General features: G+C 34.0%; 1 protein-coding gene across 3 annotated transcripts in view; it reads right to left on the reverse strand.

The window, feature by feature from the left end:
• LOC144443856 (thrombospondin type-1 domain-containing protein 4-like) overlaps nt 1–22,860 on the reverse strand; it is a 91,818-nt gene that overhangs the window by 18,114 nt on the left and 50,844 nt on the right. Inside the window, exon 1 of one of the 3 annotated variants that reach the window (XM_078133430.1) lies at nt 2,195–2,388. The exons of the other annotated variants lie outside the window; for them this stretch is intronic. Coding sequence (XP_077989556.1) covers nt 2,195–2,356 — 162 coding nt within the window. The 5' untranslated portion in view covers nt 2,357–2,388. Of the gene's footprint in view, nt 1–2,194; nt 2,389–22,860 lie in introns of those variants that run through there. 3 annotated transcript variants of the gene reach the window in all.

Below are 22,860 nucleotides of genomic sequence, written 5' to 3' on the forward strand. Positions count from 1 at the left end.
TGAAAACTAAAACATAGATATAGGAATTAATTATTTTTGTAGCTCTACCATACATGGGGTGAGGGGTGACGGTGGGGGTGGGGTGTTATAAAACCAACCAAGTTGTTTAATTAAAGAAATTTATATTCTTTGCTATTAAGAATGGTTACAGATAAAATTATATAGACATGCAAGGTAATTTTGCTACATTTTAGGAACTCCAGTAATGGATAGGGAAATTTGGTTTGGAACCCAGAAAAACAGCTGGGAATTTCAGGTACAATTACCCTACTCACTGCCCTTACATGACCACCATGTTTTCGCAATGGCTCTTAAAAATAAAAACTTTGCATAACTAAGCATGACCACCAATACTTCACACCCACCAAAGCTTTGTGAATTGATTAGTGGGAGGAGGAGGAGGCATTTCAGATGATTAGTGAGCAGTGCCTTCTTATAAATTCTATAGCAGACAATCACGAATCAATTGAAATATTTGATAGTGACTATGTGCTCTTGCCATCACATACATTGTAAGTTACTCTATTGGTACTCAGCAAGGGACTTTCTATAAATACAATACACACAATGTGATGTCAACCTGCTAATGTAAACAAGCTGAGCACAAAACCTCAGCAACTACAGACTCTTAAAAAAATTTCTGTCAACATCAAGTTGACAGACCGCTAGATAGATGGGATAAAATAGTTTATAAAGTCCTTCAAAGTGCTGAAAAGTTTGTTTTTTTTCTATTTACTTGAGTAATTGGAGATAAAAATAAAACACTCTTTGCTCATTGTGTATATTTTAATAAGTTGACCATGAAACCAGTCAAAAGTCTCAAATCCTCTTTCACGCACTTGATAACATAATTGGAAAACATACTTGGCCAACAAAAGGAGGTAAACAGTTCTTTAACCACAAGTAGGGGAAAACGCCCATGTTAAGTCACTATCATTTGACATGACTCCTCTTGACAGTTGCCTAATTTTGAACTGTTGACAAAGTCAAGACACGCACACTCAACGTCTCAGCTACTCCACAACTCTTCACAGTTGTAGTTGCTGTTGAGGGAGATTCACCTAACTAACATGTCTACCTTAGCTACCAAGTTTACCTATGGGGAAGTTCCACCTGTTTCACAGATGTGGATATCTGTTGATAGAGGTACACAAGTTTCTGCTTGTTAAGCACGTAATGCACATAAATGTTTTGATTTCATGTGCTGGTGAGCTCAGACAATGTGCTTTGAGGGAATATCCACCCCGCACCTTTAGGTTACTTTGAGGTGTTCAACTCATGACATTCACGTCATCCATCTTTAACCACAGCCACTTAAAAGATGACATTTTAAGTGAGCTACGAATATTTAATTTCTGGAACAGGATTGACTGTATGCTTTCAGAAATAACAATTTTGTCTTTTTCAATCTGTCTGATTTTTAGTATATTTCAAGGGAAAGACTATTTATGAGAAATTCAACACAATAACATGCTATTAAATTTTGTCAGAATTTTCAGTATGAAGTTAGAATTAAAACGTAATTACAATTGTCATACGATTCATTCCGTTAATAAAATTACATTATCATTTTAAGTTAATACACTATACAGTACAAGAATCTGTTCAAAGCTGTTACAAACTGCCAATTGAAAAAAAAATTGTTTATCTTTCTGAAATCAAGATGAAGATTTTGAAATGTTCCCACATAAGACAAGACTATAAATACTGAGTCCAGTTACACATAAAGTGATGTAAACTTTTATGAAGTAGGTATCACACCACCAAAGTCAGTACTTAAAACTGTTGTTTGCAATTAACACCTTTTGTTGTTATGTGACAACAAAACCACAATTCCACTAATTAGTATGTGAGCCACTATCAATGTCAATATAGAATTCCACCAACAATCCGATTAATTAAACTTAGACTGATTCTATTTCAGAATAATCAGTCAAACATTCAATTCATCAGCACACAGCAAAAGATTTCTAATCTAGGAAAACAGTATTGGATCTTATAACAAACAGTGTAATGTTATATGCAGTTTTCAGTACCCTCCAGCAAGATTTAAAATGGAATGTACAAATAGAAGTGTTCGTTGAATTGGAACTTTACAACTCGGCAAGTTCTGCCTAATTACAGACTATACGACTATTGAAAATTCACTCATTGACAAACAGAATAATAACAATGATATGCTCTGTGGGAATACCTTACGTCGCCGTCGTGATTGTCGTGATTTCCACAGCCTCTTTAGGACTTCCTGCCGCGGGTACGTGTTTGTTTCAGTGTCTGCTACTGTCAAGCAAAGACACAGCAATAGTGATAACACTGCCACTCTCACTACCTTCAACTTCCCGTGGGATGTACACATTTCATAAACCGGACGTTAGCAAACACAGTGCAAGAAGTCTGAACGAAAGTCAACTGAGGTAAAGAATAAGTGGTGAGGCTTTAGATTATACGAAGTCTCCTGTAACACCAAGGAGCTGTCACTCACTTAAAAACAGACTGTCAATGTATGAGATTTCCATATTAATGGCACTCAGCTGGGTCTTATCCGTGCAAACTTTAGTCTAGTCAGTGAGTTCACAACACAGATAGCTTTGGTTTGTTTAGGTATTTGACGATTGGTTCAAGCCTCGCTCCCTGACCTATAGAGTTTACTCAACCCAACCGACATTAGTCAGCAATGCCCTACAATCTGCTTGTCAGTTTAGCCACTCCTACGTAACCTTACCATATCACACCTCTTCAAGTCACTGATCACCAAGGTAAAGTCAATAAAATTTGCTGTTGACATGTTACTGTATTACACCATACTGTTGAAGGTGGTACACCATATAGTGGTGTTCTCATCACTATCCTACATACATTGTCAAACCAAGGTTATCCTTAACCCAAAGACCTTACACAAAAGTATCTATTTCAACACAGGTACCATTGTTTTTGTCAAGGTTTTAGAACTCTCAGGTATTTTACATAGAGAAGAAAATCTGATAAAATTTGCTATTTATTTTTTTAATTCACCATCATATTGATGGGAACATCACTAACAATACTGACAAAGAGAGATTTAAACAATTTACCCCTAATAAAAACAATGTGGTAGTAAAAGTAAACAGAGCAGGAAATTCAGTAAAATCTGCACCTTTTACAAGCAAGATTTTGGCAGTGAAGTTTAAATTATGAAAGAGGGATTTACTTACTTGCCCAAACAAAAACACTGATTGGGGTACAATTTTTTAGTAACCAATATAAATCAGCAAGGGGGAAAATCTTCTACAATCTGTATTTTAAATATTTTTGTGTGAACATCTATAAAAGTACTGTGACACACATAGTTAACCTACTTACTGCATTTGGGTACAGATTTTTGAGATTTTTGGTTTTAAAAACTCTCTGTATGAAGATCTTAGTTAAAGGCCAGTGTTTCAATCCCAAGTTCTCAAATTAGTGTTATCTTATCAGTGCAGTGCCATAAGAATTAAGTAAGGTCCTTCTTTTGTTTAGGACCAACCTTTTATACAGCTCTGCCAAACAACTGTTTTTCACACGTATCCAAATCTGAACTGGGCCTCTGACTATAACAGACAAAATGATTTTATCAAAAGCAAATTCATGCCTCTCACCTCACGAACAATTAAACTCATGTGATAACATATGCATTTGAATATATTTGACAGCTTTTTTCACACCGAGTAGAAAGGCACAGTTCTTTTGTCAAACTACAGATTTATACAACGTAGGAGCCTTTCTTTGTTGTAACTTTATCTCTTTTCAATACACACGATATTTTGTTGATAAAGATGATACATGTATAAACAATGTATGAATTTTGATTATGTTATTAATGGAATGACAAATATGTTTTGATTTTTGACATCGAACAGATTAAAATTCCTATTGCTAGTGGGGACTGGAAAGTTAGGGAGTCACAAAGGTGCATATAACGTATCTAGACAATAGAAAGGTCATACGTAAATTCACCTTTTTTGTTGTTGTAAAATAAAATTCCTGTCAGGACTATGTAATTTCACACTGCCAACTTTTCAGATTGAAAGCAATTACTACATGCATATCTAATGCATTTTAGAAGGTCTGTGGAGTTGTGTAAGTGTGTACACTATACAGTCTTGGCAATTAAGTTCACAGATCACTGGTTTTTCACCATTTCACAAATTTTTTCATAAATAATGCATAATTGTAAAATCACTCTGTAAATGAATTCAGATATCAGTACATTAAAGCTGCACTAGCTGCAACTAGGATATTTATGTTCATCAAGTAACCATGTATATATTCTAGTAATAATCGGTCAGTTACTTATAAAAATACACTGTTTCTGTTATCTAGTGGTCAATATAATATCTGTAAGTAGTGTAGTGGTAAGTTGAGTGCAAGCTGTCACCACATTAAAACTGTACTAGTTTGTAAATGTAGTATCGTTTTTCAATTTATAGACAACCACAATCTATTCACTGTAAAGTGCAGACATTGCACATGCTAATCAGTGGTTGATCTTATCCATTAGTACAGTAATAACTGATTTAATTGTGATCCCTGCTGAGGGTGCTGATTTATGGGTATGGACCCAAAAATCAATTTGATATGATTTATCATGTATACGGCTACAAAAAATACATTCACCCATAGGTGATTCAATACTGTTCAGGATGTATGAATTCTGAGTAAGTTATTGTAGCTAACAAAAATATATTCAGTTGCAGCTAGTGCAGCTTTAACATATATTTTTGAGATTGAAATGAAAAACATCAAACTAAATCAAACACTTTCCTTCTAAATTTCTCCATCAACAAAAATTGTTGTTTATAAACTTTTCATAAATAATTGTAACAAAAGACTATAAATCCTTTCAAAGTTCAAAAAACGTCATTACTGCATCAAACAGCTGATACAAACCAAAATTTGTGGGTGGGCATTTCCTTACAAACAGTTCTTGATTTGTTACAGGAGTGTTTGATTGTACAACTTACAGCTATACATGTAGTTGTAAAACAACGACAACCAACCTATATTGGTTACATCTGTTTTGTGTGTATCATATCAAAGTTACTGTGAGTGTTGGCTGAAACATGTTTACCTAAATATCAACAATGATGGTGAATTTCACCAACCAAATCATTAAAAAAGAAAGCAGATAGTCAGTATCATTGTATGCTGTGAAATATTATCACATTACACTGTATAGTACAGTGCGACATTGAATGTGCTACAGCTGTGTCAACTATGGTTTAACTTTACTGTGTACACCTATGGTTATCCCTGTCAACTATAGGGTGATAGTTTATGTGATGGTCCAGGTAGCACGCGTTGACAACTGGACCTTAGTGTGAACTGACCATAACATTGCATACTGACTTAAACCCACTGTGATGTAGCCGACATGAACAATTTAGAGGTACCTTCATGGCACTACATCTGTAAGTTATTGACTTCAAAACCATTGTGATGTAGCTGACATGGACGTTTCAGAGGTTACCTTCCTCATGTACTATCACATATAAGGTGCTGATTTTAATATTCATTATGATCAAAGTCAAAAAGAAACATCTCAGAAGTGTTAACATTCATGGTATTATTACCTGTAAGTTACTTTCCTAAGAAGTTGACATGCATAACAGGTTCAAATATACAAAATACACATGAAGATAGATGTACATAGATATCTTTGATACACTGTGTATATACACATATGGATATAGGTGCAGTGACACAACCCAACTCCAAATGAAGATTAAATACTTGGCTACATATTGTCACAGTGATAATTCCCACTCCAACACTTGATAAGGTGCTAACTGAGCCAAACTAAGTGACTTTAATACATTCTAAGTTTTAAAATGACATTCCACATTTTATTATCACTACTAGGATGTTTTTCACACCATGTGGTTGGTCACATCACAATGTCAACTGTAACAACTGCCACATTAAGATTTATGAGTGGACAAACCTTCAAATAGATGATAGGTGTTAATAGTTAGTAATAGCTACACCTCTGCAACAAATTTACTAATATGTGGAGAATCCTACACAAGTCAAATAGGAATTAAGATAGCATAATCTTAAACCTAGGTAATGTTTTGTCTGTATAGAGTTCAACCTCACTTCTGGAGTGCTGTGTCCTAATTAAGCAATATATTTTATTAGGTGATTCCTGTTTTTTACACCCTTATATTAGTTATAGTACCATAGCTCTTGCATTGTAAAGTGATAAAACCATTAACTGATATTTACTTTAAATTATTATATTTGACTAAATGGTTTTGACTGTCATCTAAGTTATATTTCACTGTGTGTTTAGTGTATGGAATCATGTCACTGTAATTTCTCTTACGAAAGATAATAAAGTTTGCTTGTATCTTGTTGATCAAATTTCAGAATTTCTCTATGAAAATTTCTCATTCTCATTGACTAATTTAATGCTGCTGTCAACTGCAAGTTTTGTCAAAACATATAGTTGCAAATTGTTACGAAAACTAGAGTGCTTAAAGAGATACTCATATTGTACTTTAATAAATGATTCGACTTCAGAATTCATTGATCAAACTTCAGATTCATGTGTAGTGTAGTCTAGGTTACCCAGACTATGTGTAGTAGTGTAGTCTGGATGCCAACGCGGTATCGAATCATCTCTAACCCTTTAGATTCAACAAAGGACAGCTCTTAAACTAATTCATTAAATGTGAGCTTTCTCCATGACAATGTCTCATTGACTTGGTGATATTAATTAAATATTATCAGTTAAAATCAAGTTTGATTTAAACAAGTTTAGTTATAAATTGTTACGCAAACTAAAAGATTTTCTCATATAATTCATACTTCAATAAATCATGGTTTGAGTTTCCTTATCAAATTTGTTGATTAAATTTCAGAATTTCTCCATGACAATTTCACATTTGATTAAATCTTACAGTAAATGGCAAGTTTGACATCAAAACAAAATAAAAAATTATTAAGAGATTCTCCCATAATATTCAAACTTTGACGAACTGTTTGATGATACCGGCAGAATTTATTGATCAAACTTGAGAATTTCTCCTTGAAAATTTTCATTGACTTGTTATGATTTAATTAAATCTTACTAAAGGACAAATTTTGATGTTAAAACATAGTTACGAATTGTTAGGCAAACTACTAAGATTGCTCAATGTGTATTGGTAAGAATTCAATTAGTCTAGATCGAGATATCCGTGCCGACGGTGACTGCGGCATCGAATCTCTTAAGGATGAAGAGAGATCTGAGACTGGATAGCATCAAAACTAGAAGAATTTAGTGTACAGATGTCTGTGATAGTAGAAACTGATAATTTGTAACAATTAGTGAGAAATTTTCATGGCTTTGCAAAAAATTCTGATGTTCAATTGTCAAACCTCTCATCAAATGTATAGCATTAAATAAATCGTTTTTGGATTGTTAGGTGAGTTTTTGGGTTGTTTAGATAAACCATAGACAATGGAGGGAAGATTTTTTTGTCTATGGATAAAATGACCAGTGCTTTGGGTTGTTCTAACATTTAGCAATTACCTTTTTTTTTTAAAATGGGGAACTACTTTTTAGAAATAATACAATTCCATAATTCCAAAATTGTGATTTTATCACATATTCTACATTCATCAGTTTCTATCAACTTTTACATATTGTCAGGTATCAAAATGACAAAAACAATTACTCCTACAATCTCAACTGCTGGCTTTAAAAACCTTCTCTATACTAATCTTGACTATGTTCACATGTGTTAATTGTCAAGATCACCCAGCGAAGCTAGCTGACCTACTTCACCACAAAAAAACTCTTGTTCTAAGTTTATTCACTATTTTTGAAGTCCTTATATCTCAAAACAACTATTGAACTTTCACCTAAAACAACAACATCCACTTCAATGGTCAGGTAAACACATCCTTAAATTGTTAATTATAATAAATCGAGATAGGTGACCTCTGACCCGGATGCCATATTTCACACCTGTTAGAGTCAATGGCCTGATGTAGCTTTAGTCTACATGGTTACTGTGTTACTTGTGATAATCTATTGGTATCACTGCTGCTAGACAGGCTTGTATAGTAACAAATCAACTGGAGTACACACTTGACATAGATGATCAAAAGTTGGACAATGTATGGCACCAAAATGTAATTAATTTTAGTAGGCTTCATATACCTGTTTAGCATAGAATCTATGATAGATTCTAAGCTTGTAAGTTGTAGTTGCATGACTTGGGCTATTTACCACAACTCACAGCCCAAATGAACAAGCATATAAACTAATACCTATTCAAGTTGGCAAAACCAAAACATAACAAATATAGTTGAATACAAGCAAAGCCAGACTTATCTGTCTGCTGAGGCAAATTGGTAGCACATGTACTGATGCCACAAAGAAGCTTTTCTTTTCTTTTCTTTCTTTTTTTTTTTTTTTTTTTTACAAAACTTTGTTCATGAAAAATTCCAATTGAATGAGGTCCATGTTTTGGACAATGGTAGTGTCACACCTTAACAATAAAGTTGTGGTAGTACATGTAGGGTGATTTTTCAAACCAGAACAACATAATTTTTTACATAGTATAAAACAGACTTCATACAGATTAGTGTTCTGAGTAGCAATTGAGTACACCCCCTGCCCCTCCCCTGCCCTCCAATATTCTACCAGATTCCCTATGTAAATTCTAGTCAAATAACTACTAAGCTACCTGTTAGAGCATTGTTGCTGGGTTAAATTGTCCTGGGTATAGAATAAGTATGTTTTGAAATAAATTACACCTACATAGACTAGCTCCATTGTATTAAAGGGTTGTCCTGGGTTAGTGTAGGTCTGTTATATGACATAAATTATTCCTTTATAGACTATCACATCCTCTACACTGAAACAAATCACATGAAATGGACAGTCCATATAAATAGATTCATTTCCTGTGTATTTAAGTAAAACGTGTGACATCACAGTAAACTTTAAGTAATCAACTTGGTGTGTTGAAATTTTTGTATGATAAAATTTGTCATAATGGAATAAACAAAACTGCCTCCTAGTCCTACCAAAACTTTCAATTTTGTGGATTCTTCCTTAAAAAAACACATCTAACTAGTGACAATTTGATATTCGTTCGATGTAGCCACGATTTTTTCCAAGAAACTACCAAACTGTTTCAATATGGCCCATGGCACAATTCTTCATACAAAAATAATCAGAAATAATCAGAAATAATGCAAAATAATATTCAGATCTGACTCAAGTCATTTAATTATTCTCTACAAATGCAGACAAAGATGGTTTAGCAGATTCACAGTATTTAACACTATACCAGTAGTCTAGTGCTATCCTTCATCAAATCTAAAGATCTCTCTATTTTTTTTACGTTTCTCATTATTCTTTCATGGCAATTATGGGTCAATCAGTCAATATAACAAAAAAAAGTAAAACAAGTAAAAAACCTTCTTCATGTTTCTCTGCCTCTCTGTCTTCTTTTTATTTGATTCCTGGTAACAAGCCCTTTCCCAGCTACTCTACAATTGGCATGTTCTCAGCCCCCCCCCCCCCCCCCCCACACACACACACTTGAATAACTTCTGTCATGAAAGAAATGCTGTTTGTGAACAAGTGTTGTTGCTGCCGCCATGACTGTACAGTCACTTACAGTCCAGACACTTGCTTATTCTTGCTGGTTCTGCAAAATATTAAGGGCAGGCAAAGATAAAGTTTTTTTTTATTTTGATGCCAGAGCTGAAACTTTGGGTCTGTCAGGTAATGAGAAACAGAAAAATAAATAGGGTGACCCTTATCTAGACTGCACTAATAGAGGAAGGCTTATTAAAATCAAGCCCTACTGTAATCTGTTTGTGTAACATAAACCCCAAACTAATTAGTCTGTATTTTCTGATTAAACTTTCTTATAATCACAGCTTTATAGTAACCTGTTTGCAGGTGTAGCAGTGGTGTTGTTATTTGCATAGTTTTGATTGTAGTCAGGGAGGAAAGATTGAAAATTTTAAAACAAAGATTTGATCTTAGGGATGATCTTATTGAATAACACATTAAACTTCTTTTATCTGATTTTGTCTGGAATTATCATTCCTTGGTTGATAGGCATGATATCTTGTTGATCTCTGCGATAGGTGTTGGTAATCCACATCAGCAAAGGTTAAGTCTGAAGTCAAATTTGCTATCTCTGAGATAGGTGTTGGTAATCCAAGTTCACAGCTACAACTGTTAGTGTGAAGTCAAGTTTGGTATCTTTGGATAGGTGTTAATAATCCATGCCATTTCTAGCCTGAACTTAAATTTGCTCAAGCGTTAATAATCCATGTTCAGCGCTACCACTGTTAGTCTGACATTAAATTTGGCATCTCAGATTCTCTGCGATAGGTTTTGATAATCCAAATTCAGTTCTGCTACTGATACCATTGTTAGTGTGAAGCCATACAGTGTAACTTACATTTGATATCATGGTTACTTTTATTTCATATTGAAATACACTTCAACTACTAAAACATGTTGCATCATGTCTACCAACTAGTACATTCGCACTCTCATCTATCATCATACAGGTATTCAGATATGATATAGAAATGACATGACATAATTTTTTGGTTACTAAAATTTTGTGAAGTCCCCAATTTTGCTTAATGCAAAGCCTGTTTGTGCAAATCCAGTCACTTCTATCATGCTGTGATGATGGAAGTATGTGGGTTACACTTCCATGCTGTGGTATGTGATACAATATATGACAAATCTGTGTTTGTAGTTCAATGAATTGCAAAGCATAATAAATATATAAATGTTATTGTATACAAACATTTTTACACATTTTTTGGCTTTTTACAATGTATAAAGTGACAAACACAGACTTAGACAATGTTGTTTCACATTGATTTTTCAAGTAGGAAGCCACAATAAAATTGTTTTATATATTAAAATCCAAAACAAATACCCCCCCCCCCCCCCATCCTCATCTATATGGCTACTTAAACTCCTAGAAAAATGTTATTTTATCAGTGATATCTATAGTCAAACTAACAAACCTGTAACGCTCATGTGAGAACTATTGTAGATACTAAAGTGTCCTTTCTCAGCCAGCACCTATATATAGTCTAGTCATGACGGACCGTATTCCATACTACGTTAACTTTACACTTATACCCCTAGGCAAACCCGTGACTCTCGCACAGAATTCTGTACGCCCACCTACAGCATTCATATAAACATGATGACATCATCGCATCCCCACATGATTTTAGTTTAAACAGACTGGAAGTGGAGTCCTGGTTGGACATTGGACATACTCAAAACAGCTGTATCAAATGAATAACGAGAGATGATGACAGCTCATCAATTTGTGATGAATTACTACTGACATATACACAAATAACGCCTTGAGTCACGGGCTTGACTAGACGGTATAAGTGTGAAGTTAATGTTACGGAATACAGTCCGTCAGGAACTAGACTATATTCTTTCATACAAATATGTTTCTAAACACAATGCAATTATCACATTGATTGATAACATAACTTAAATAGTTACAGTTACTGGCTATGTGTAAAATTCTTATATCTGTCAGTTCCTTCTATATTGAAACCATTCAGGAGTGAATTTATAATATAACACTCAAATGAGAACATTGTAACTAATAAAAGGTTCTAGGCCAACCCCTGTCCTTCATATGATTCTAAACAGACTCCACAAACTAAATTAACTGTAAAGATTACAATTTCTCCCACACTATTTGTTCAGACTAATTCTCTTTTCCTCATTCCCACTAGAATTTAAAATCAAGGATGCATAACACATTTAGACTCTTCAAATTACAATTTACAATGAGTTTGCCCATTTTTATATCCGCTATCTGTAATGAGCATTGCTATGTAAATCCCAGGTTGTCCTAACAGCCTTGCCAGGGCATGGGAACTTAACAACACTTTCAAGTATTTATACCAGATTGAAATTGCACTGTGCCTTCATAGAAATTCATGGTCAGATTTTACCACAGCAGCAGATCGATTATAATATATGAATATGTCTTAGTAGATGACTAATCTATATGTATACACATAAATCCCTGTGTTTCTGTTTGAAAGTGTCTTAATAAAATTGTGATTTGTATTTGAATGTAGATACAGAATAAATTTTGAGTTTTCTAATAAAAAGTGTATTTGAAATTGCATTTTGTATTACTAGTTGAACTTCTGTATGCACAGATTAAATGCTGTGCTTCAGTTCAAAATTGAACAAAATCAAGTTGCTTTGGGCTTGAACTTGAAGAAGAAATCCTGTTTTTTGTGCTTGAAAGTGTATTCTAAATTGTGTTTTGTAGTTGAACTTAGGTACAGAGTACATCCTGTGTTTTGTGCTTGAAAGTGTATTCTAAATTGTGTTTTGTAGTTGAACTTAGGTACAGAGTACATCCTGTGTTTTGTGCTTGAAAGTGTATTCTAAATTGTGTTTTGTAGTTGAACTTAGGTACAGAATAAATCCTGTGTTTTGTGTTTGACATAGTATATTATGTATACAAATACATCACATAGATGACCAGTGTACAAGTTTATAGTATGTTAGCTAAATGTCTGCAGGGATAAAACAAACAGATTACTTCTCAAATCCTTAAAATAACATCCACAGAGCTTTTTTTTCATTTCTGAAGTAGCAAAATACCCTTGTAATCCATCTGTGTGGTCTAATTTTCACAAAGAGCTATAGCTGCCTGCATTTCAGTGTGTGTTGAAAGTGAGTCACTGTAGCCAAACTGACCAGTTTCTCACAGTAGATCCAAACATACCATCTCGGCTACAATCAAAATTGAGCAGTTTCTCACACTCGAATCCAAACACACCATACCAACTACATCAATTATCCATGCCAAAACAGAGAAGTACTTCATTCATTTGACACAGCAATAAATTAAAATCGAAGCAATTAAGATGTCTACACTGGGTGAATTATCTGTGATAAACTAAGTACCACATACTGGTTCCTGTCAACTAATTAGTTGTAACTATGTCTAAGTAAACAGAGTAAAGAAATATTGGTACACAACTATATACTTATGTTTGTACAAAATTTTAAGGTTAGCTGTCAGGTCAAACAGCAGTGAGTACTTGAACAGATACTTACAACTTTTACTAAAAGGGCAAATTCTACAATTATATAAAGTTTATACCAGTTAGATATTTTTGTAAGCAGTAAGAAACAACCAAATCTGTGTTTTATATATACACTCAGTAATGCTGTATGTGGTGAGAGTGTATTTTTCACCATGTGTACATCTTGTGCACTTGATATGAATATTCTACAAGACTTAATTAGGAGGGCTTTTATTGTGGTTTTGAGAAAAAAATCGATGTTAATTTGTTTGTAAAAGTAGTTTTTTCCAAGTACAATCGGCTAAAACACTGGCAATTTTCAGTTCCCATCACACAAGTCATAACATATTATTATAATAGCTGTTGCTTTCTGCAAGCCTTTTGATGCTGGCAATTTGCCAACTAGCAGTTATTTTGTATTTCCCACAAACTATTTACCCACAAGCCTTTGCTACATAACTTCTTTTGCAAGAACTTTGTGATCATATTGAACAAAAGTTTACATTGTCTGTCATTCTTGGAGTTCAAAGTAGAAACAAAGACTGGGACACTTTTCTGGAATAAATGCATTTAAATATCAGATTTAAAACAGCTCTAGACTGTGACATAATGTAAACTGATCAACTGTAACACTGGAAAAGTTTGTAATTTTAGTCATGACATGTTGTATGCATTGGACCGTAAGCTTCATAATTTCAATTAGATTTCTACCCCTAAGGCTAGTATAGTGGTTTGTTAACAGGACACCGTGCACTCCTTGTCTGAACTTTCTCTGTGCTATTTTTGTTTCAGATGAAGAGTTACTTACAGAGGAAGAAAGGTGAGGATAATTTTCATTGTTTATTTCCCATAATGCCTCACTCCAGTGTACAGCAGCACTATTCAGAGTCTAATTTGCCAATCTTTCAAAGTTTCATCATCTTAAGGTTGCATGATGCAAGAGTTGGTGAAAATGACTCCTTTGTGTTATAAGTTTACATTTCAAAGTTGCAAATTATAAACTATGAATTATGTAAAGCCCAGAAATATGAAACTGAAACTCTCAGGCCAATAACAAAAGTATTGACAAAACTTTATAGTAAATGTTCAAATTCCTAGTACAGTAACTCTAGTAAGCATTTTTTGAACACTTTGGTAAAATTACTTCTCAATGTATGTGTAGCAATATAAAGCCCATTTACCTTTCAAAGATATTATTCAATTTTCTACAACATTTACCCTATAAGCTGAACCATTTTGCATTTTGTCCTGCTCTATACAACAGAATATGACTTACAGCCTGCCTGCTAGACTGATTGAAAAATCCATCATTCAGTACACTTATGTACTCATGGTGTTTAATTTATGGTTACACGATCACAAACCAATGACGAATCTTTCAGTCTACCTAATTGTAGGTTTTACCCTGAGACAATATTAGCAAAGTTTGCCATTTGGCATTTACAATGTATAATATGTTTGCTTGTATATGAGGGGTTGGAGTCGATGTCCTACAAGACTTCATTGTGAGCTGTAAATAGATCTCAAAACAGATGCTGCATTGTATAGGGAATCAACATATGAAGGTTAGAGCCAGGTTACATGAAGATCATCTGAGTGAGGTTATCCACAACCACTTGGGAGTAGCCCAGACCTGAGAGCTGGAGCCACAGTGTCTGTGATATGGAACACAGGGAGAGGCTTTATCCTTGGAAAGTAAGGACTCTTCCAAATCAGTTTACAGTTTGTTTCTCCAATTGCTAGAAGTGTGAGGAGGATCTGGAGATTGGATGTCCTAATATACTTTGTTCATAATGATTACAATCACATCTGTGAAAGCTTGTGTTGTTCTGATTACTGTAAACAATTGACAGAATTCTGTACACACCTCCTCAAATTACCACTAGATTGGCCTCAAATGTGCCCCTAAATGGACACAAAATAAACCCAGATTAAAGCTCCTGAGAAAATCAAATGCAAAATCATGCTCTATGCTGCGACAGAGGTGGAAATCTACAGCTTGGTGTGAATCAGTGACAAACAACCTTATGACAGATCATACCGGCTGGATAATATTAATGTTGCTACAATAATTTAGATGAAGAATTCTTATCAAATCACATATCATGATCTACATGTAGCTCTTTGTGCACTGATTAAGAGTATTTCTGTATCTTGTATTGTTCATTAATCTAACATTAGTACAATCTGTTTTCTAAGTGAAAGTTCTCATGTTTCTGTTAACATAACCATCACAATTTGACTGCACTTGCTAGTCAGATCCAGTGGTATCTGTCAATGGTACTGTATTACCTGAAATTACTGCTGAGATTGTCCATTCATTAGGTTATAGAAATATCATCAAACTCACAGTCACTCTGGGCCCATGCAATAGTTTGATATGCAACAGTGTTGCAAATATGCATTGTTTGCCTTTCCATACATCGTTTGTATTCAGTGTTAAAGTGACTGTTTTTAGTGTACATCCCGGTATCCCTATCCCCTGCAGTTTTGTGAGCTGTATCCATATATGGTTATTATATTCTGACATAGCACAGTATCTGACAATTGAGGAGTTTCACTTTGCCTTCCATCATTTTAGAGAAACAAATCAAAATGTATTCCAGATACGTTTAACTGCGTTTCCGTTCAGTGCATTAACTGTTTGCATGGAACATAATATTTTGCTTTTTTTTTTTCCTGTTTATTTTTACAAGTTCACCAAATAAACTGGTGGAGACTGACTGCATCTTCATTTTGCAACAAGTATAATGTATCGCAGAGTGATGACAGATTTTTGTGCAAAACACCGCACACGTAGTCCCCGGTTTATTTCTTAATAGTTATCACATACATACAGTGGTTTATTTTTTGGAACAAGAAACTGGTCTTCGCGGGTCATTAAGTGTTTCACTCTCTCTGAAAACTGAACAACATACAGGGTGTATGGCACACTGTACAAATAATTAAAGGTATGCATCATAGCTTCCCTGCTGTGTGATGCTGTCATTACAGCTGTGATTTACATTGTGACACACACAATATGATTCAGCACACTCCACTATGTAAATTTTGATGACAGAATAATATTCCAATTCATTTTCTACATAAAATCTGGAAAAAAATGTACTTTTATCTAGTTGTGCACTTTTCTGTTTAAGTTGTTTTTGTCACGAATGACTATGAATGTCTTTTGACAAGGACTTGCTCATTCATTTGGACAAATACGGTTAGATTCTCATTTCAGCAGTAAATGGAGATGTCTTACCTGGTGATGATTATTGTGAATTATTGAAATATTATAGTATCTAATGGTTCCATTGAGCTGTTGGTTGATCAAACGATCTTTTAAATGCACATTTTTTGAAATTGATAACTTAAGAAAAGTTTCCGAATACAAAAAGATTTCCATCCATGAAAAGAGTTGTATCTTTGTAATAAGTCCAATAAAAACGTTATTAAATACACAAAAACACAAAAAAAACTATCTTTTATTAAGCGGTAGATGAGGTTTCTATCTTCAGCTAGTTTTGTACCTCACCAGGCGTTTTTGAAAAGTTAGATTTAGATTCAAATTCAAAGGAATGTAATGATAGGTTTTCATTTTTACATCTTTACATCATTAATCTACATTTAAAAAAAAAAAAAAGTTTTTAAAAAAGTAGTCAAAAAGATGTTTTATTTGATTTTCAAAAGTCGGCTTACATTGTACTGCAACTTTTAGTATGGTTAACATCAAGTGGCAAATCATTCTGTCACAAAAACTCTTGTATTTCATGTTTGGCAGCTATCCAAAGTGTTACAGCTGCCATAAATGCAAAATGCAATTATTATTATCAACAGTAGACACAAATGGATATATATATATTTAGTTACTGGCAATCTGGCGGAAGTAATAAACAAATGTAATTCCCTTATGCTAAATGTTAAAACTTTATTTTTGTAAAAATTCACATTTGTTACCAATCACTGTCCTTTTATTTCCCTCCCTTCAATCAGTGGCATTGAAACACGTCGGAGAGAACTGTTTCTTACAGACATGAGAAGTAATTGAGTATGTTAAATGAAAGTGTTGGTATACAAATACATCAAAAACCACAACACTGGTTGGTTAACCTCAAAGCCGATACTTCACTTCTTAATGAGTATAAACTGTAACACAGACATTCACTTCAAAACTGAATGTTAAAGGGTAAGAAAGGCTAGACAGGTTTTATATTAGCTGCACTTCTTTATGCAGGGGGACACAGAAAAGTCTTTTTCACCAATCCTGCATAACATAACCTCGTTAAAGTATATTTTAGAAGCTTCTTTTTGTTCTCACAGCTTGACTCATTTGTGTTTCCATAGTTTAATGAGGAGTTTAGCTCCTAACTTTATTTCCCATAATGTCTGTCATCATTTTACAGCATGTCTCTTCTGAATCTAAGCCAGATTCACCAATTTGTTATATCTCTATTATAGAGAGGTTGCACAATGCAGGATTGGCGAAAATGATTTTTTTTTGGGGGGGGGGGGCCTAGGCATAAAGAAATACACCAATTAAGGACATATAAGATGTAAGCAGTCTCATAAACTTTTGTTCCCATTTTAACAAACTTTCAGATCAAACTGATGAGAGGAAAAATTACAAAAATTAGTACAACTTCTCTGTCTAAAATAAGTAATTAAAATACACATACCGATATCACTTTAAATTAAGAATAAAGTATGCTAATCATTTTTAGATTAGTTAGCGTGGTGATCAAACAAAATTTTCATTCAAAATTAATAAATCATCCTCAATTTGAAATCTTACGTACTTGACATTTTCAATCTTTGAATCTCATACAGTCTGTAATTTAATATAGCCCATGACAGGGCACCCTCAAGACCAGTGAGGGCGGAATGACAGGACGTATCTTACAGTCTAAATTTTATCTCTACATTATACACTTTCTTGGTCATAGCATTTTGACCTCTCCAATTCTATGGTTTCCTGAAATACTCTAATATTCTTGTAAATAAACTTGACCTTGACAGTGTCTAAATTCCATTTTTAAAGTGGTCATTATCTCTCCAAAACAAGTAGGATATGTTTAATACATTGACAAATTAGTATAAATTAAGTGGGTCTCAGAGGAGAATCAAATATAGACATTTATAGGGATCTCATAAACATAATTAAGGCCTGGTATGTGACTTACATGAACTTTGTATGGTCAAAGAATAAACTGAATACTTTGTAAATGGTCTACTAATGATTTGTGGCCACTGATTTTATCAATGGGTCTAGTAATTTCATATCAAAGAAATCTTCATTTTACAATGCTGACCTTTGACCTGTCAACTTTGACACAGTGACTGAACTCTTGACTAGAACTGTAACACCTGGGAGGAATAATACCACAGTTCAAAGTAACTATAAACCTAGAAACGTTTCCAATATTGTCTTGACAATATTGTTCATCGAGCCAATACATCATGCCAGATAGCCAACTTGCAGTGCCTGGACTATGTGTTCCCTGTCCCTGCCTGGTCTAAATAAAACATAAATCAAACCCAGATCATTTTCACTTAATTGAGAAAATCTTATTTTTGTCCCCAGCAGCTCAGAAACAAGGGCATATAAAAAGTTTACAAGAAATCTTGGTACCTGAAATAGAATTTTACTGCCTACAGGCATCATAAAAATAACGAACATTCAATTTCTTAGTCAAAACAATTACATCTGCTTCAGGCAATCAATGTATGCATTACTATAGGTGTGTGTGAGCATAAGTCGACCACCTTGTTCTATTTTCACCCTCTAGCATCAGATGACACACTATTCAAGTATCAAGAATTTATGATGTGGTAGAATGGTTGCCAAGATACCTGTCTTGGACTTACTATCTCAAGATGCTATCAAAACCAATGGATATAGCTTCTTGAGATATCAAGAACAATTAAGACATTAGTGTCTGGGCTATTATAGAATGCTACAAACTGTTTAGAAGAAAATGTAGCTTAACGGCATAAAAAGCAGAAACAAGGTTATTTCAGGATCACCATATCCGTACTACTGTATATTCCATGAAAGCATAAATTTTCTTTTTGATTTGATTTATACTTCCTTTGGGTAAAACCGATTTAAACATCCCTAAACTATTTATTCTAATTATAGCACATACTTAGATGTTATTCTCCTATATTTTTCTTCATTCAGCCAAGGAAATTACTCCTGACCTATGAGCCTTTGTCACTACTCATCTAGTGACTTGTAGTAGTGACAAAGCCCTTAGGTCACAAGTATTTTCCGGCTGAATGAAGAAAAATATTGGAGAATAACATAATTATACCAGTGCCAGTAATATCAAAGAACATGTGACATAGACCGACTAGGGTATAAATTCCATATTTATGGCTCACGCATGGTATGATAACTGCTATATTGTTCCTTTCTTCTACAGTTCATCTATTCCATGCAATTTCTGAAGTGTGCAAACTTTGGCTCTTTGAAGGGTTAATCCCAGATTCAATATTTCTGGAGCGAGGACAGTTTATCTTAACAAGCACAGAAAACTTCTTCACCCTGTGACAATAAACCAGGCAGATGCATATATAGAAGTTAACACTAGTGTGATGATTCCAACTCTAGCCCATTTATTCAGAAAGATCCAGAAAGATCCAGGTTTTCCTTCCAAATGATATAGCAAGTCATAGCAAGTGGTTTAATACATAAGCAGACCAATACCTGGACCTTTCAGACTATGGCCTATCATGTACCCTTGATGTCATAATATTATAACATCTGACATGGTATTTCCTTGAGAAAAATACAAATCCCCCCATACATCAAATGTCAAGCAGTCCTCTTTAACCACTTCAGTAGTTAGTATCATATTCATAAACATCATGATAAAACAGTGGCCAGATTTTGACAAATCATCTGTTTTACATCAAATTGCTTCAAAATAAAGTGGTACGCAGAGTGCCAACACAAAGATTTATTTATGTGAGATTTCCAATAAGCTAGGGCCAAAAGAAATAAAGACCGGAGCTGTTTGGAGGTATGCAGCTGTTAAAGCAATAATAAGAAAACAGTATATTCAAAAATTTGGATACTGACTGGATCATAAATCTAAATTATAACCCATTACTTTACCGAACTACACATAACAGATGTAAAATGTCAAAGTGTAATAAATGGCCTTTACAAAACAAGTATTTAACATGTCAGCTATTACTTCAGTCTGTTTAGTAAACTTTCCATTTCAATTTTCCAAATTTAACTTTCCAGTCACGATGACTTCCTCTTTTATACATAGTTTACATGTCTCTACTAGCTGGGTTATTTAGGGAATTCGTTAGTATAGTCATCTGTTGTACGTCAACTTTTTATAGGACCAACTTTAAGTATAATCTAAGAAATTATAGTTTGAAATCAGTGATGCTGTAGTCTACGACAGTACAAGCAAACTTTCACTAGTCTAGCAAGTTTTACTTTGTAAATGATTTGTTGTCCTTTGCTTATCAGTATTGGAAACCTTTAAATTTATTTTTATTGTTAGTTAGCCACTTCAAATTTGTGACTTTTTAACAACAAATTTGGGCTCTAATTCATTGCTCAATTTGCTCAATGCCTGGTTTAGAGTTAATGACCTCTTCTATTGTTAATTCTTAGCAGTAGCTTCTAATAATAGTCTGGAATCTGTACTAAATAGTGTTAAGGTATACAAATCAAATTAAAGTTATGAGACTATTTTGTAAAAAACATGGATTCTACTCAATGACAAACAATATAGTTCTAGAATCTATTAACTATATTGACAATCTCCTCAAATTTACAGGTCCTAGAAGTACAAAATCTCCAAATATCTACCAGACACCCCTCCTCCTCCCCATTCTAAGATTTGATATATTTTAGATATTATATTGAATCAATATACAAACAATTCAAAATAATGTCTCAGCCATCAGTTTTGTACAATTAACCCCCCCACACCCCACCCCCATTTCACTGCTGGGTTTTGATACTTAAATAAAATACATGTGTGTGATGTATGAGAACAAATTTTATGAGACACTACATCTCACCCTGATATACATACCTTTTGATACCATGACAACATAAAAGTATTGTTGTAAACCACAGCACCGTCCAAGACATGCTGCTTCAGCAGAAATGTGTGCGCTGGCTTGCCAGAATGAATAAATGGTGTCTGTCTATTATCAGACAAGAAACTATTTCTGATCGAGTATGTATTCTAACTTTGAACTGTATTTAAAATAGTTCCCACTGCCAGACTCAAATATTTTACATTAACTTCTACTTTAGCAGGCTATGTTCTCAGAAGTATTTAGCCAATTGACATATCTAAATAGATTAATGGGTCTCCATGGAAGTTAATGATTTGAAATTGTAAGACATTCAATTATTGAGAATTCTCATTTATGCTAGGAATTCACAGGAATGTATATATATTATGTTTGGTGGCAGATATGATGTGTTTATTTGACTTTGGGATGTGAGGAGAATGCATACGGTTTGCAATAACAAACAAGAGTTGGAAACTTTGGGAGGAAATCAAGAACTACAAGGTATCCCCAGAAAAATATTTTAATACCAGTGGGAAAAATAGACAAGATGCTTTATAGATTATTTAGCTGCAAGTTGCTTTTCGCTGCTTTTTATTAGAGTTTGATTTATTGTCTACTATAACTTCCTACTTAATCATCTCAGTGGTTTATTGCAGAAGTTATGGCCTTGAAGAGATAATGTACAAAATATGACAATGTTCTCATGGTGGTCTCATATTTCATACTTTCTATGCAGTCATTTTACTGAAGTCAATAACCTGTAATATGATATCACTGTTCAGAACTCAAAATGAATGGTTGTCCTGTGTCCCCAAGACTATCAATGCATGTCCTAGGACTACCATACTTTACAGCTGTAAGCCCACTCAGGCTACTGCTGATTTTGTGAGGATGTAGAAGCTGGAAGATTTCCAGAGATGAAAGTATTTTCTCACATACACACATACTTTGAATTAGGCTTTCTGTTTTCAGTTTATTAGTAATACATATATGGGACTTATAATGGTCACCATCATTGGGTCAACTTGGACTACAAAAAGTTAATTTTGAGCCTGTTACTGCTGTGTCTATTCTGTTTTTCACATATTATTTCATGCTTACATTGCGATCTGTGTTTTCACTGTCTCACAAACCGCTTGTATTGCTAGCAACGGCAAATAATTAATGTTGTTTGAAAATCATACTTTCAACTTGACTGTTTTGAAGAAATGCACTCAAGCTGATTGGTCACAATGGGGAGTGCTAACTTACATCAGCCTTAGTTCAAGTGAAGTCAAAGTGTAACGTGCCCTTGTTGCGATGAACACGAGCGTCAAAGTTTACATACAGTGAGCAGTATGTAAATGTCTATAAACAGGCATGCTGATAACTGCCATTGGGGTGTGGCTGAATTTATATGTTTGCCGTTACTAACATTACAAGTGGTTTGTGAAACAACAAAACACAGATCGTGATGTAAACAGCCTATGAAAATCCCAATGAGATGCAAAACTTGTCAAAGATCCAAGTACTTATATTTATTGTTGTTTTGTACAGAAGCTTTCACCTTCTTCCATACAGAGTACAGTTTCAACCAATTTCTCCCACTTGATCACTTGTCTAAATTTATGCAATGTTCAATCATTATGCAAATTGTCTTATTAATATGTATGTAACACAAAGACCACCACAGCTTAGTGTTTATTGTTTGTAAACCTAATTATTACAAATGTTATGAAATGGAGTGCTAACAGGTTTTAT

Source organism: Glandiceps talaboti, chromosome 12, assembly GCF_964340395.1.
Source record: "Glandiceps talaboti chromosome 12, keGlaTala1.1, whole genome shotgun sequence".
In the NCBI taxonomy this organism is placed as follows: Eukaryota; Metazoa; Hemichordata; class Enteropneusta; family Spengelidae; genus Glandiceps; species Glandiceps talaboti.